This window comes from Idiotropiscis lumnitzeri, chromosome 8 (genome assembly GCF_059441095.1).
Source record: "Idiotropiscis lumnitzeri isolate Australia: NSW breed Sydney's pygmy pipehorse chromosome 8, RoL_Ilum_1.0, whole genome shotgun sequence".
Classification (NCBI taxonomy): domain Eukaryota; kingdom Metazoa; phylum Chordata; class Actinopteri; order Syngnathiformes; family Syngnathidae; genus Idiotropiscis; species Idiotropiscis lumnitzeri.
Window position 1 is genome coordinate 14,324,198 of NC_142398.1, and position 17,006 is coordinate 14,341,203.

General features: G+C 40.2%; 1 protein-coding gene across 5 annotated transcripts in view; it reads right to left on the reverse strand.

The window, feature by feature from the left end:
• Positions 1–17,006, reverse strand: part of LOC148332306 (multiple PDZ domain protein) — a 45,441-nt gene that overhangs the window by 5,323 nt on the left and 23,112 nt on the right. For 3 of the 5 annotated variants that reach the window (XR_015844618.1, XM_088302237.1, XM_088302236.1), the window contains exons 20-34: positions 15,764–15,962; positions 12,309–12,542; positions 10,550–10,720; positions 9,433–9,610; positions 9,014–9,124; positions 8,714–8,779; positions 8,291–8,362; positions 7,732–7,831; positions 5,259–5,467; positions 4,007–4,098; positions 3,804–3,933; positions 1,998–2,072; positions 1,630–1,914; positions 1,407–1,490; positions 67–260 (exon numbers count right to left, since the gene is read on the reverse strand). Coding sequence is in view for 4 of the 5 variants with exons in the window: in XM_088302237.1 (XP_088158363.1) it covers positions 67–260; positions 1,407–1,490; positions 1,630–1,914; positions 1,998–2,072; positions 3,804–3,933; positions 4,007–4,098; positions 5,259–5,467; positions 7,732–7,831; positions 8,291–8,362; positions 8,714–8,779; positions 9,014–9,124; positions 9,433–9,610; positions 10,550–10,720; positions 12,309–12,542; positions 15,764–15,962 (2,200 nt within the window). In the remaining variant the exon portion in view is untranslated. The remainder of the gene's footprint in view (positions 1–66; positions 261–1,406; positions 1,491–1,629; positions 1,915–1,997; positions 2,073–3,803; positions 3,934–4,006; positions 4,099–5,258; positions 5,468–7,731; positions 7,832–8,290; positions 8,363–8,713; positions 8,780–9,013; positions 9,125–9,432; positions 9,611–10,549; positions 10,721–12,308; positions 12,543–15,763; positions 15,963–17,006) is intronic. The other 2 variants (XM_088302239.1, XM_088302238.1) reach the window with 2 other exon arrangements.

Genomic DNA, 17,006 nt, shown 5'->3' on the forward strand with positions numbered 1-17,006 from the left:
CCATCATTGACATAAAGTATAAATTGTTTAAAGCTTATTGGGGCAGTGTGATACTGATAAGCATACCTTTTACCCACAGTGGTGAAGCCCAGGCCTTTGACAGGATGAGGCCTCAGGACAAGACTGAAGACATCCCACAGGTCCTCCTCCCTGTAGGCCACTTGGTGCCTGAAGACACGCAGCCGAACGCGTTGGGTGGTGAGTCTCAGCACACTAATGGCCTCATCGTGAGTGGCTTGCCTCAGGTCGATACCGTTGACCTGAAGCGAAGAGAGACAGGCGTTAGGAAATGACGTTTGGCACTGTGAAATAAAAAAATCAAATAAATAATAACTTGCTCTCACTTCCTGAACTATCAAAACTGTCGTGAAATAGTTGGAGATTTAAGTTTAAATCCTTCTATGACCACATTTGTAACTTAATTAATTCCTAAATGCACAAAGTATGTAAATCATGAAAAAACAACACTCAATATTAGTGGAGTTAATATTATAAAAACACGTGACATAATTAAACATTGAATGGCCATTGTGCAGCTCTTTCTGATGTGACCACCTTCGCCACCTGGGGGCAGTATAAGATCGGCAAACTAATTTACAGTTCATTGGAAATTTCAACTCCTCCCAGCTCATCGGTATCACACGAATTATAGTCATTCTTTGCAGATGATCAAAAATATATCACTGTGAGTCTAAATGCACTATTTGCATTAATCCATTGCTTAAAGTTATTACAGCCTCACAACATAAATGATGTTTAGGGTTAGACTCAAGACAGACAGCAGAGGGCAAAGCTACATGATCATTTTAAATACACAAAGTCTAATTATCATAGTTTTGTTCGGTTTGACAGTAAACTTCAACTGGGAGTGGTAATAAGCAACTCGAAGTCACTTTTTGAGAAACGTTACCGCTATCTGACAAACTGCTTGTTGTGAAGAGAATTGAGGTGTGAGTTCACTGCCACCCTAAAGCACATACATGTCAAGTTTGCACACGCAAAAAAAAAAAAAAAAAATGTCCATATATATACAAAAAAAAAAACCCTCACAAGTCATTCAAGTCAATCTTATTTCAAGGCACCACTGAACAGTTTTGGGACGCCAGGCTACTACCGGTCTAGTACTTTGTATAATAAATGAAAGGGAACCAAACAAAATGATCTGTTCTCCTATTAGCAGTTAAAATAGATTGCACTCTTCTGTAAATAATATTTTAGCTGTAGTTTCCATTTAATAGAGGTAGTTTGTTTCATGGGCAGATGCATACAGTATAATAAAAGATAAATACAGACAATCGGCAAAATTCTGTGTACTTAGAGACTTGCCATTAACATTGCAAGGCATCTACATTAAAGTGAACCCTACAGTTTTATCTTTAAGAATCACAAATAATTGTTGATTGCACCTCAAATATCTGGTCTCCAGCCTGCAGCCTTCCATCTCGCTGCGCTGCTCCACCATCATTCACCTCGTGGATTATTACTGACCCCTAGTGGATAATATTAGAAGGTACATTCACTACTGCAATCTGATGTGCTTAAAATCAGACATCAGCGTCTCTCATTTAGGAGGAAAAAAACTAAGACAATAAAAGAGGTGACTACTTCATTATTAATGATCACTCTCACCAGCAGAGTGTCACATCCTCCAACAATGCTGAGACCCAGGCCCAAGTTTCCTTTAAAAATCTCGATGGTGGTTTCTTTGCCAGCTACAACAGGACAGTTAGGAGGGTCGGACGCTGAAGTGGAAACCGGCCAATCACAACGCTCCTGAGGAGAGGTCTGCTTCACACTGAGGGTCATAGAGGTGGAGCAGTCCAGAAGCGGTGATGCTACTTGATGAGGCTTTGACAAGGAGGATGACGTAGATGAGGAAGCCTCAGGGCAGCTGACAGACACGTTGACAGTGGCCTGGTGTTCGAGTATGAAAAAGAAGAAGCTGTCAATAATTAAACACACTTGATGAACTCCTCCAAATGAGGGAAGCATTGTACCTTCTCTATATGCAAGTGGGTCCCAGGCTCGTCGTTCACTGCTTCCCCGCCGTCCCCAACCTTCCCCGTGTTGCGCTGCAAGCAGCGTTAAGACAAGTAACATATATGGGAATTTATGTCACACCGGAGTGAGATTAAAATTCAAACACCCTCTGGCCAAATATCTCAATAGCTGCAGCCTTGGGCCCAACATGAAAGCTTATTAGTGCATGATGACATCACGAGCGGTGCATGGAAACCACAAACTCAAGGTTAATCGAGTAGAATTAGGACTAGAAATAGCAAGGGGGAAAAAATCATCGTAAGAACCTTTACAGATGCATAAATTAGACGCTGACATGGCCCTCATTATTGTATTGTGTTGGGACACCCTTCAGCAAGATAAATTATGGATATGGCAATAAAAGCGTCTTCCAACAAGACTGTTGTGTCTGTGGGAATATTTGTTCATTTGCGAGGTCCGAGGTCACTGATGTGGGACCTGAGAGAGGGCTCCGGCTCAGTATGCCTGATCTTTTCATCCTGAAAGTGTTCATACTGGAATATAAAAGGGCATTTTTCAAACTCTAATTAAATGTTCATTCATGGATGAAGAGGTGTTTGAGTATGAGAGTCATAAATGTCAATTATTGTTCAATTTCAGCCAAAAAGCTGATGGAGGAACAGACGGTTTAATTATTTAATAACGATACGGATAAAGACAAGCTTAACTGAGGTTAAAATCTATTGGGCATTTAATTATTATTTTTTTTTGCCTCTTCCTTATTTTTTTCTCTCCTTTATTCATTTCCCCTCCCCCCTACTCATTGAATAGCACCCCTTGGTCACAACAGCAGCCAGCAATAAGGTCCCGGAGGTCCGGACTATGGTAATGATTTCCCTTCCCAGACTGATGTTTACGTTATGCAAATATGGAAATGGACATAGCCATGTGCAACGCCACAAACAAATGTGATCAGGTTTGCTGTGCAGTCCCACGTTTGTTTTGTTATGTTTGGCTCACTTTGAAAAATGCGAGGCACGGAAGGGTGAAAAGGGCTGTTTAATGACTGCTGGAACCACCGAATGCTACAGGCACATGTGTTAGGGGGTGGCGTTAGGGTACTAGTTCAAAGTACTGTGCTATTTTGGGAAGAACTCTTTTATTGCCATGTGTTTACGCTTGACAAGGATCACACAAAGTCTGGCTTCTGTCCTAAAGGTTTTACTCTGGTCGACAGTCAACTGGAGAATAGATTGTGAAATTTGGCTACTGGTCTCGAAATGGTTCAGTGGGTTATTTTAAAGAAATGCTAATGGAATATAAACCCACTAGGTCTGTGAGGTCTGCAGACTTGGGTCAATTAGTGGACTGAATGAAAACATGGTGAAGCAGCATTTAGATGTTATGCTGCATGCAAATGGAGTACGCTGCCAAGAGTATTGAAGTACAAGTGTATATGCAATTAAATCGAGGTTAAAAACGATGATTAGCGTTTTTAAAATCGTATTCCCTAAAATCAAGTCCCACTATTCGGAATTGTTTTTTTCTGTTTTGCTTTGCTTTTAAATGTCTTGTAAATGTACTGTAAAGGTTTTTAAATGTTGTACTACTGATTATGAATGACTTTGCCTTGCAATCATCGAAATCACATCACGTCTGTCAATAGTGTTCTTTCAACCCAGCAATTAAAGTTGCGATGAGTTTTGCTCAAGTGAAACTCAGCCAAGAATGTTCGATCAACTCTTGAACATGTTCGTATTTAATTATTCCCCCCCCCCCCCCTCTAAAAAAAAAAGTTGATCAGAAAGATGAAGTCACCATACCTGTGCCGCAATGACATTCCGGACATCTGTAGAGATTCCTTTATGAGCTCCAGAGTCAGTCTGGCTGCTTAAAGGATCGACAACCTCTATTGTGGAGCAGCTATGCGACATTTCAGTCGCTGGTTTATTTCTGCGGACACAACATTGAGTGGTCACCGGGATTTATACTGCATGTGGCTCAGAAAGGGTTCGTGTGGTGTCACCTGATGAGAATGATCTTGACTTTAGAAGGAGCATTATCAATGATGGTGGAGGCATTGTGATGGCTGCGTCCGTACAAGATCTGACCGTTGATCTATAAATCAAAACAACCTGTGGTTTACTTTATCCCATCCATCAGCGCACGAATCTGATTCCTGTCATCTTGTCCTGTTCCTTGTCAATCATTCCCTTCCAACACATCTTTCCCCAACTCATCTCTGTTCCTCCATCAGTCATTGCAAGAATTCCAAATGACACCAACGATTTTTCAAGAGGTCATTTATCCTTATAAACCATGTTTCCATTTTTTGCCTTTGACACCTGTACGGTGGAATTTCTTACAACGCTTCCTCGGAGAAAGGGGACAAGAACGAGACATAAGTAGCGCAATGGGTGACCATGAAGTGAACCTGCGAGAAGCCAATGTGACGTCGATCACATCACAACTCTACATCGGTAAAACAGAGCTGAAATTTATTTGCACTAGTGAAGGCGAGTGATGATCATTTCTGAAAATATTAGAATGGAATTTACAATATTTTTGGATGACAGTCACGTCGAAAGGGTTAGGGTTTAGGATTAGGGTAGGATTCATATCTAAATTATGGGAATGCACTATTTTTCTATCACAAAATGCCGGTGAACAAGTCCGAAATGAACAGTCTAACGTACAGTACGCGTGACGTCACGGGGATTACATGAAGCGGTCCAAAGTGTCCAATATGGCTGCGTGTTTTGATACGTAATCAGTTAAAACCTTTTTTCAGGAAATCAGATGCCATTGATGTTTGCAATTTTATTCCTTATACTGACTAATCAAACACTGGAAAATAATTTTCAAGTGGTCAGTTCTTTTAAAGTAAAAGACATCTTTTTTTTTTTCTTTTTAAACTCCTCAAAAATTAAATGAAACATTGTGTCATCACAGGAGATGTCTGCATATCACATATAATCTGAGTTTATCTGAAAAGGTGTTAGTTCAGAACTTTGGCGGAATAACTGTCATGATTTTCGCTTTTTGTTCGTTTTTTTTTTGGATAAAATTGATCGCAAATGGTGGATTTTTTTGTCTTACATGACTACAGTACACGCAAAACGTCAGCCGATTAGAACCTAAATGCGCCTATCACAGAAAAATCTCATGAAACCCAAAAATCAAACAAGTCAGACATTGTCCAATATTCCACCGATGATGTTCCACCATATTTTTGCTCTCTTTTTCACCCCAGCATCGCCATTCCCTGTCCTTCTTACCTCTAGCAACTCATCCCCCACGCATATTCGCCCATCTAAGCCAGCAGGTCCTTGAGGGTCCATATCCGCCACGTAGACACTCATGCGGGCCCTGGAACCATCCTTATTGCCTGCAAGGCGGATTCCCAAACCATGTTGTGCTGTGCGCTTCTCCAACTCAATCATATGGAGCTTCCCTGACAGGCTGCCATAACGCTGGAGCATCTTTTCTGAAAAGTAGAGAGACAGCTTTAGCAAAAAAAAAAAAAAAAAGTGATTGTTAGGAGAAGCGTAGACGATGGTGAACCTCAAAAAGCAAAGCATGCTGGAGGTAATGAGTGACACTTCATGTGGAGAGCAAGCGGCACACTCCAGAGGGGCTTGTGTGGGAGTGCGTTGCAGCAATTTGTCTGGAGGGGATGATGTCAGACGTGCTGTCAGAATGCTGAAAGATGACTGTGTTCAATACCGAATGCACACATCCAGGATGACGAATGTGTGCGTGAGCCGCGTGCATGTTCACTTCATCATTGTAATCATCGTCACATAGGAGACACGTGAGAGTAGTCGGTCATTTATTTGTGGCTTTTAATGAATAGCATTGACAAAGTTCAACTTAACGACGATGATATGATTTGTTGCTTGGGGAGATTGACTAAAACATTCAAAATGAGATGCTGTTTAAATCCTCGGTAAAAGGGGGAACTCGCATCAAGAGAACATTTGAAAACGGCCCACAAGGAAGACGTTTTGAAAACGAAGCATTTCCATCTCAAAAGACAATATTTTCCAGGAGCACGAGCAGTTGGTGTGCATGCATGTAGAGTTTCATCTAATGGCCTGGCATGCGCATTAAATGGCCTCCCATCATTTTTTGTTCTGAATAGGGATGCCAAGCTGAGTCGGCGAGTCACAAATTCAATAAATTAATTAATCGGTGTTTATTTTTTGCAGCTCTCTCAAAACGGCCTCTACGGCTAAATGGCAACGGAGTTCGGAGGTTTGGAAACATTTCACCAATAATACTACAAAATAATGTGATTCAAAATTTGGAAAATTAAACTTGACTTTCATGGGCACGCAATTATTATGCACGAGCATCTAAAGAAAAAGCAAGTTGTGGTTGATTCAAGTACAGATTAAGAGGGGGCAGTTGTCGGCTAGCTAGGTGATGATGTTAACGTCAGAATTAGTAAGAGACTTGCTCATAGTCATAAACGCTAACATTAGCTTAAGGCAGGTGTGGGCAAACTACAGCCCGGGGGCCACATGCGGCCCGTTAAACATTTTAATCCGGCCCGCCGAACTTGAAAAAAATTAAATGAATCAACCTTGTTAATGTTTTATTTTCTAAATACTGTGGCTTTTCAAAGACAAATATATTGCTATATATGATTTTGTTCACTTTCATTTAAAATTAAATGTATTTTTTTTCTCCGATGAGGTGAGGTTACCAAAACACTTCATCCATCTGCTCCTGGTCCGGCCCCTCTGTCAAATTTTAGAACCCATTGTCGCCCGCCAATCAAAAAATTTGCCCACCCTTGGTTTAAGGCTAACCATGATAATTTTATGTGTGTTTGATGGAATGGTATAACATCACTGTCATGTTTGAACAGAAGGTTTGGCTAAGTTAATATTGTATAACTTTGTTAAAATGCCCCAAAAATCAAATAAATAAAAATGCTGTTAATTTTTGTGGATCATTTAATTGATTTGATTTTATAAATCTGTTCAATACGTTGAAATTGTACAGTCGAGTGAAGCAAAGCAAAAACTACGCAACTATTTATTATTGTTCTTATCACAGTGCCTGTTTCTCCTCATTTTATTTGTACTGAATTGAAATCTCTTCTACATTAAAAAAATGATGCTTGAGAAGATGTAAAGAGGCAGTCAAGTATTTAATTTTGTTTGTATTTAAACATGGTATTTATGTGCAACTATGTGCATAGTTTTGATTCCATGTTTGGTTCCATTTTAAAATGGACGGAATGATTACTGCCAAAAATGCAAAAGGCCAGCGTCTCACCTTCGATTTAATTTGCAACATCATTTCAAGTTCAGCACAGGCATCTTGATAGTCTTTATTATTAAATTGCATAAACTATACATTAAATGCTGGAAGCTAATGATTGTTACTTAAGAGTCCCTACAATTTACATATGATGCAATTAGTTTACTAATGGTGTAAATAATTGGTGACTAATTCATTACCAAAATGGCCGCCCTAATTCTGACAGCATTGTCACTTGAACATGTGGAAAAAAGGTCTTGGCGCAGACCTGGATGATTGAGCAAAATGTTGGACAGATTTGGTAAAAAGTCTTCCCAGAAGAGTATGAGATGTTGCTGTTGCAAAAAAGCTGCGCATTTTGTTCCATTTTTGCAATGGCAATGTGCCCCAATATTTCTGTTCTTGTAATGTGCGGATGTGTGTTAAGTTTTTAGTTCTGTACATCTTTAAAAGAAGGTCTTAGCAAAGTTTGCTTACTTCTGCCAGTCTTGTCCTGATCATCGGAGCCTGCAATGTTTGGTGTCTTCACAGTCACGGGGCTTCGCCGACCTGCTCGATTGGAAATCTGCTGAGGCACCTTGGGAGAGGTTTTGCATTATTGAACAGGCTGTTGGAGATGCCTCGGGGGATCCTCGAGGCATGAGTTGGACTACCCCTGAGGCCTGTTCAGCATGCTTGAGGGAGAAAAAAACGGCGCCTAGGATGCATTAATGTGTGCTATTTGAATGAAGGTTATAAATAACATGAAAGATGGCCAAAATCATGCATCACTTTTTGAACACCGTTTACAAATGCATGCAAACTTACTTCAAAAGAGCACACTGTTTATTCTAGCGAGTTATGAATCTCCATCAAAGAGTGGAAACAAAGGGTTCGAACAAACAAGGGTACTTTGAACCACATGGACTCAATCCACAAATACAAACGTTAATTAAAATTTGGGGGAAATTGCCTTGGCGCAGATGCTAATGCGGAGCTGCTTTTATTTAGTAGCCTGATTATCCCCAACGATGCACACGAGAAACAAGGTACAAACCTTAAATGGAGTAGGGGTGAATGGGTTTGTAGGGGAGAGACTAAGGAACAAACCAGTAAGATGCTGCATATCCTATGATCATGAGGGAAGACACAGATGCCAGTTCTAAATGCATCGCCACCATAAAAATAAATAAATCAATAAAAAAAAAAGATAAAAACATAGACTCCTGCCAAAGCATCTTAATGTGTCAAAAATGCCATGTAGGAGTGAATGACTCATCACTAGATACAGCAGTCCCAATACATCACAGTGCAACAAACATGTGGGAGGAGAAACATTACATCGCAGCCGCCCTTGAAAAGTTATGGTTGAGACCTTAAAAGCAGATAAAAATAGCTCCTTTCCCAAACTTTATCTTTTTTTTTTCAATAAAACTTTAACAACACGGCATACGTCGTAGCACTGTCATGATGAGTTTACCTGGCTGCTGTGCGAGTTGGATGGCAAGTTTGAAGTTGCCCTTTCGTGGTTGGGAAGCAAAGGGGACTATGGAATAAAAAACACAAGCATTATTATAGCGGGTGGTCCGTTGGCGTGGACAGATCGATCGATATGGACAAATGAATGGCGAAAAGCGAGAGAATCATAAATGAATGAACTGGAGCCTCAACGGACTCAACTGTGCCACAATGTGATGCTGGCATGGCGTGCTAAATATTGAGTCCATTAATAAGAAGCAAGCAGTGTTGTATTTTGGGGTGAGCTTAAAATGCAGCCAACCTGTGTTCCTCGCTGTCGGGACTGAACCAGCAGGTCTACACAGTCCCCTGCCCGGCGGATAGCCTCCACGGCCTGCTCATGGCTGGCATCACTCAGGTCCACACCGCACACCTTTGGTCATAAACACGGAGCATTGCTGTCGATCAAATTGGCTTACTTGCCGCATCGTTTTTCTATAGTGCTCCATTCGAAGAGCTATGTGTCCCTTCAGGAAGATAATAATAGTTTGATTGAATATATATAAGAACATATTTAGGAAGAGATGAAGTTTGACCAACATAGCTCATATTTTCTTTATTTTATTTGCATTTTCACAAGTGTGGTTCAAAAGCACAAGTTGTGCATTTTTTGTAGCTTGAACTTCTCTCTCTCTCGCTCTCTCGCTGCATACAAGTCACCTCACACGCACAAAATCATACCTCCAATATCCTGTCTCCAACGTGGATGCTGCGGTTATCTGCTGCTGGGCTATCAGAGCTGATGTGCTTGATGAAGATGCCCCTCATCATCTCGCCACCGCTCAGCCTCTGGCCCATTCCTTTGCCTCCCATAATGCTAATACCGAGGGACTGGCCTGGAGCTCGCGTAAGATGCACGCTGTAACGCAGTAAAATACACAGAGATGGGCATGAATCCAAATTGTTCCCACACCGGCACTCTGGCATTAGGAGTGAACTTCATTGTTGGCATCATCTGTCTGGGTGTGTGTGTGTGCTAGTGTGTGCATATGTGTGATGTGAGAAAGTTAACTGACAGGAAAGGGCATGAAGCAGAGTGACAGAATTTTGATGACGTATGTAAAAAAAACAAAAAAAAAACGTGTATGACGATTGATCTAGTCTAGATAAAACCGGCGTGTTGATTTTATTATTTTAAATCAATATAGCAATTATTGTGATAGGCCGACCTGTATGTTTTATTTTAACCATGCAACTTGGAAACAAATGGCAGTGTCAGAAAGCAAGCAACTTTAAAATAATTTAAAATGTTCATTTCCTGCACTTTAAAGCACTTTATGAAATATCATTTTTCAAACCTTGAAAAGACAGCACTCTAGAATGCCAAACTTGCGTGGGAATTGTGTAAATGTATTTCCCCCCTTTCTGCCTGATGGAGGCCTACTTGGCTTGAAACAGTACAGTGAACATTTACAAGAAGGACAATTAATCCAGTGCTATTTATTTTCGCTCTTTCAGCTTTCTGTACTCGCCGCCTTGGGCTGAGTCTTACAGATTAAGTCAAAACAATAGAATATCATACCTGCCGAGGGGAGACGCACAAAAGCGGCTCTTTGCACACAGTGCAGCTTATGAGATTTATCCAAGTGGGATGCAGTCATAAATACCATAAGAACAGCTTGAGATGGGCGTTAGTAATATGTCTTTAGTCTAAAATGCGTTTTGAACATAACCGGAACATATTGAAGGCAAGAGAGGCGAATAAAAGGAAATCCAAATAAAAAAATGAAATGTGTTGGATTAATATGAATACGTATCAATGGAATGATACATTAAGCCGCATCAAAGATTCACTGACCTTCTTGGTTGATCCCAAGAAACAGGGATGCGAGAATGAAGATCCTCTGCCTCTTCATTCGCATCCGCTTTTATCAGGACATCGCCATCTATACCATTCTCCTCCTTTTTCTCCTCACCCTTTGGTTTTTCCTCCTCCTTTATGGGAGGGTGAGATTTGGGGCACTGATGACTGAGAAGAAACATAATTGTACTTAAACATCGGAAATAATTGGCATCCTTTTTTTTTTTTCTTTTTTTTGACGGGCATTAAAGGAAAAATGCATTTTCTGCGAATAAAACCTGTTTTAAGAGGCCAAGTTACCCAACAGTCAAAGTAACATTTTGTGATTCAAGATTTTAAGAAAATTTGCCGTCTCTATGATAAACTGAAAAAAAAAATACAAGTAAAATTATTTTAAAGGCTTGAAAAGAAAAGAAATCACATTTCATTATAACTTTGTTAGGAATTAAAACAATTAAACTAACTGCTCATTACAACAATAATGGACTGAAACTCATAATTTGGGTCAAACATTAAAAAAAAAAAAAACATTCTTCCTAAAGACAATATTTAATCAATTTCATACTGATCAAAACAGGATTATTTTCTTTTGGGCCTTGCTGGATTGGTCTTCTTTTTTATTCATTAGTGATTAAGAAAGAACGCTATGAGTGAAAAAAATGAAACTGCAGCACCAAGCAAGTCCTGCTAAAAAAGTATCCTTGGCGGGCACCGTACTTAAAGTTCAAACAGTCCTTAAACACTCAATTTTCATCCAGTGAGGTCACAGTGAGGTAGTGTATTTGTGTGTGAGAGATTTTTTTCATGAATATATTTAACGGTGGAGGGGTTGTATTAAGCCTGTTGAGGTGAGTGATGGTGTTGCTATTTGCACACCATGAGCCTATAGCCTTTTTGCTTCGACTGAAAGTTGGCTGAACAAATAGTTTCAATTGGTCTGAAAGAGAGGGGAGGGGGGCATCCAAAAGGGAGAGCGTGAGGACAGGATGAAGGCAAGGAAGGAGAGGGGAAAAAATGAGGCGAGAGAGCCGACCGAGCGAAAGAGATAGAAAAAGCACTGAGACAAAGTATTGAAAGATGGTGGTGAAGAAAAGGCTGCAGAGAGAAATGGGAGCGAGGCCGGGGGTGTTGAGGACGGGTGGCGGTGTCGGATGTTGAGAGAGAGAGAGAGAGAGAGAGAGAGAGAGAGAGAGAGAGAGAGAGAGGACGAGTCAGGGAGACGAAGTGAAAGCGGGGACAGACAGAAGCGAAACAATTCATTTTCGCTGACAGTCAGCAATGAGATCCATAAGCGAACAGCTAAATATAACTCAAGCGATTCAACATGCAAGGCGGCGAGAGCGAGAGGGAAAGAGAAAGAGAGCGAAAAGAGAGAGACACACACGCATGCTAGCCACAAAGGACGGAAAGGAGAAAATATGGACTGGAGACTGGCACTGAGCATACTCATGGATAGGGGTCATTAAAGCGCCAGATAATAACTCAGCGCATTAGCACGAGTGAGGCTGCTGGGAAAGTGAAGATGTGTGATGCGTTACACTCATAAATTCCTAAGGTGAACACATTAAAGAATTTACATTCCCCGTAATGTATAGCTGCACATTTCATAGCCTCTCTGCAGCAAACATATCAATATGTGATAGAACAGCAGCCTCGTGGTCCAATAAAGTCATAAAGCCGAGACAGGTTTATCTTGCACTGGGTCGGGATTAGGTGAGCATGAATAATAGGTTGGGAGCTGTGGAGCTTGCATTACCTCAAGTCTGGATCTGGACTCACACGAGGGACTATGGTTGTGTCTTCTAATAGGAACGCTGTTTTGCCTGCGGTCACATCTGGACCTGGGGTTTTACACTGGACAGGGGATCTGGCCAACGATTGTTCTGGTGGTGTGGGGGAGGGAGGTGGGTCTTCTAGGATGGATGCCAGTGGAGGCAAACACAGTCGGGTACGGTGCTCATCCACTTGATGTGCTGGCACATAATTTATACTTTAGGAATGAGGGGATGGGATGAAAATATACTACAGTTACAAATAGGAATGTACATGGATGAACAAATTAAATAAATAGTGACGGGAAAATGAGGCTTCCAGATGATTCATGAACCAGTTTTTTTCTCAAACCCTCTCGATGGCAGTCTCTGTTCAATATAAGGCTGAAAGGACACCAAACTGGCATTTCTTAAACCCCTTCCTTTAAATCAACAATGCCAACTCCAGTCAAAAACCACAACTGGTTCATGAAGCAAATTTGAAGCTTCATTTTCTCATCACTAATAAAAACATCAAAATATGAGTGCTCGCTACGTATGCACACAGAGAGCAAATAGAGTCAGAAATATTTGGACGATGAGCTTATGATGTAAAAGAATACACTAATCCACCGCCTCATTTTTGTCAGAGCACAAGCCATTTGCAGATTTTTTTTTTTTTGGTTAAAGTTCAACCCCTGACTTTTAGATTCCGCTGGTCTAAATTATGCAGTGTTTTAGTGGCTTAATGACATTGAATAATCAAGATGATTAACTTCTGATACACTTTGAAATTTAAAAATGTTTTTAAAAGCTCAAATTGTACTAACATGCATCATGTTTATTTAACTGCGGTGTCAAGGAGCCATTAAATGCTCCCTCCCACTTTCCTCCCATCTGCTAGCAAACATGCTGTTTGAATCGGCTGAACGGGCCAATTTTCTGCTTCCACTCATGATGGCAGATTGAATATGTGGCTACTAAACTGTTGTGACTGAGCCATGTGGACAGGCTGGCTTGTCTCAGCAGAAGCAACTTTTTATAATGACAAGCCATCACCCTTGCATTTCTGTCTTACTTGAAGGCTCATCTGCCTCCACTCCCCTGCTAAGTTTGTCTGCGGTGCTGTCAGGAGGAGGCAGTGTGAGCCTGTCTGTGTGTCTGTCTGTGTGTGAGTGTAGTTTGTGTGTGCTCAACCTTCGTGAGCATCTACGGGTCGCTATTTAAAACATTCCTTTATTCCGAAGAACGGTGTTCAAGGTGAGATGAGAGATGAATTATTCAGAGATTTTTTTTTCTCATAGCAGGAAAAAGGTGTTTTGGGAGGTTAGGCCATTAAAAGGCTGCACGTGTGTGTACAAGCAAGAGTGAATGAGAGCGGTTGAAGGGAATGAGTGAGTGGGTGTTTTGCAGGGCCACGGTGCAATGGGGATGAGGGACATCTTCAATCAGAACAACAACAACTGAGAGGGGAAAATTCACCAAATACGCCTTTAGGAACTACTTCAAATCTTATTGTCTGAGTTTATTCAATATGACTGCGGTGCATCGGCACAGTGAGTACAGCCTTAAAACAAATGAGCTAAGGGACAAAATATTTATACATACAGAATATTTAAACAGCTCTCTAATGTGGCTAATTCATGTTTGGGATTTTCTATTCATTTATTTTTTTGGAACGCGACCACAGAAGGGTAAACAGTAATGGCAAAAGAGAAGATTGTGTGGATGACCCAAAAAAGAGAAGTCATTTTCTACAGATGATAACGCAACCAGAAAACTCACTATGTGTTCTTCCAGCAATATCTATAAAACGCTTTTGCGTGACAAACTATTTCCTCTCTTCTAATACAGTGTTTTTCAAACTTTAATGAGCCAAACGATCCATTTTATATTTGAAAAATGTCATACTAGACTCACAAACTTACCTACCCAGTGTGAAATGCAGGACAGTTTAATTGAACACAAAGCTGATAAAATTGTAGGAAGCCACAAATTATTTTGTTGTCTGAATGGCAGAAAGTGGATATATAATGCTATAAAAATATGCTTATAGAGTGCATTCAAATAGTACTTTCTAGATCATGGATTTCATTTATTGCAAGATTATAGCTTTTCTTACATAGGAAAATTAATGTAATATATAATGTGTGAGTTTGTTTAAGATAAGATAGTTATCAATCTGTGTATGGTAATCTAACACTTGAGTTCTGAATTATGTCATGAAAAAGTCAATTAAAATGCTAAATAAATCAAATTAAAGCAATGTTTTTCTTACAGTGAATATTAATAGTGAGATCAATCCGTGGTTGCTCTATTGTCTTTTGAAGCTAAATTTCAGATTTAATACCTACCGGCCAAATCAACTCAAGTTCCTTATTTAGCTGTACGTTATTACTGACAATGTTCTGTTTGTGAACTAACACTAAAAATAACAGTTTTTATGATAGTATTGTTTTATTATATTGTGTTATTGTATAATTTTACAACTGTTTGTGAGAACCCGATATAAAGTCTGTGATGATACTGGAAGATCCCGTTAAAAGTTTATTATAGCCACCTTGTTAAAACTCATGCGATCAAACCTCCTTAATGGACCAATATGGATGAGGTCATTTTATGGTGACCACTGGTGAATGTCAGGATGTAACTCGAGCACAAAATGAGGAAGTTACCACCTGCTTCTTTCTCACAATGACCATAAAAAATGAGCATTGCAAAAAAAAAAAAAAGTCTTTGTGACTCAACGGAAGTGTAGAGTGGAAACAAAAGACACGTTTATTGCGTCAGAATCCGAACCGTGTGGTCCTATTAGATCAGGGGTGGGAAAACTTTTTGATTGGCGGGCCACAATGGGTTCTAAAATTTGACAGAGGGGCCGGACCAGGAGCAGATGGATGGAGTGTTTTGGTAACCTCACCTCATCGGAGGAAAAAAAATACATTTAATTTGAAATGAAAGTGAACAAAAACATTACAACAATATATATGTCTTTGAAAAACTACAATATTTAAAAAATAAAACAAGGTTTATTCACTTAATTTTTTTTTTAAGTTTGGCGGGCCGGATTAAAACGTTTAATGGTCCACACGTGACCCCCGGGCCGTAGTTTGCCCACGCCTGTATTAAATCATGCTTTTTGAGTAACATCTTGAAACAGTAACGCGTGCCTTCTTTTTCAACCTAAAAAAATATTTTTCAACTTTGGTCCTTCTCTCCAAATTGTGGGAGGCACTTCCTTATAAATAAAGAGCTGCTCATTTTTTAAACAGTTTAAAACACACATTCCATTGTTCAGTCATGCATTTGAGTCTTTATTCTACACTTTGTATATGACTTATATTATGTGAAGGCTAAGTGACTCAGAAGAAACCTGAATTTTATGTCAGGAGCTGTGTAAAAATAATATATATATTTTTTTTTAAAATGGAACACTGTGTGGAAATGCTGCATGCTTCACCTGAGCTCCGGCCCAATGACAGAGTGTCTACGCAGCATAGACCGGGCCATGGCATTGGTTAGGTTGGACGTAGCTTCACCGTTGATCGCCAAGATTGCATCACCCACCCCGAGTCTGCCATCTTGACTGACAGAGCCCCCGGGGGCCACACTGCGCACCAGCATGCCTGAGCCGTCCTTGATAGCGCTCACCGACATCCCTGCCAACGTCCATGAGCGCACACACACACGCGCACACACACAGGTGAGTGGAGGGTTCTCTAAGGCGTCTTTGAACACATGCCAAGCAGACAGACAGTTGTCCAAACAGACACCTGACAGTGGCATAATCAGCATAATCAAGACAGACACTAGGCAGATTAGCACACAAACACGGCTTGCTACACATGCTTGACATTCACACAGCATCACTCCTTGCACTCGCACCTGTATCAAAAACACCCACGCACACACCCACAGGGTTCAGAGGTCACAGGTGACCGCAGGGGTAGCACATGCTGGTTTGCACAAACACTTGACTGCTGCGGCTTTATCAGTTGGTGTGCTAGGCTGATTACAGGAGTGGGTAAATCATGCGCACACACACGTATACACACTCATCACAGTCTAATGGAAGACACATCCACCACACTATGGTCGTACAATAATTTGAAGCTGGTCAAAGAAATGACTGCTTATTTTTGATCAAATGAATATTTTATTATTTTTGCATTCAAATTACAATACAATCATAGTGCATGGGAATACAATGAACAGCTAGCGAAGTGGACAGGACAAAACAGAAGACACATTTGAAAGACATGACACGAGAATGACAAAGTGATGAATTTCTCAAAATCCCCAATGAAACACTGACACAGATGATATTACTTTACCAAAAAAATAATACTGATGTTAAAATTGAATTGCTTACGAGTTGATTAAACTTAAGGGCTACAATTAGGCCAACTATAACTAAACAAAAACTTTAGAATTAAAACTTTATAATTATTCTTTTTTTTTTTAATGAGCAAGGTGAAGTAAATTCAACCTTTACCGAACCATACTTAGGATATTGTTAAAAAAAATTGTACTATATGTTTGATCTCCAAGAATGGACAAACTGACAACACTAAGTAACAGGTTTTACCGTAAAGGGCACCTAATATAAAAACACATCATAAAAAGTACTACACTATACTGAAATCCTGCACCACACCTGCTAGGTTAGATTATACAGTAAATACATACTGTAACGTCTTCAA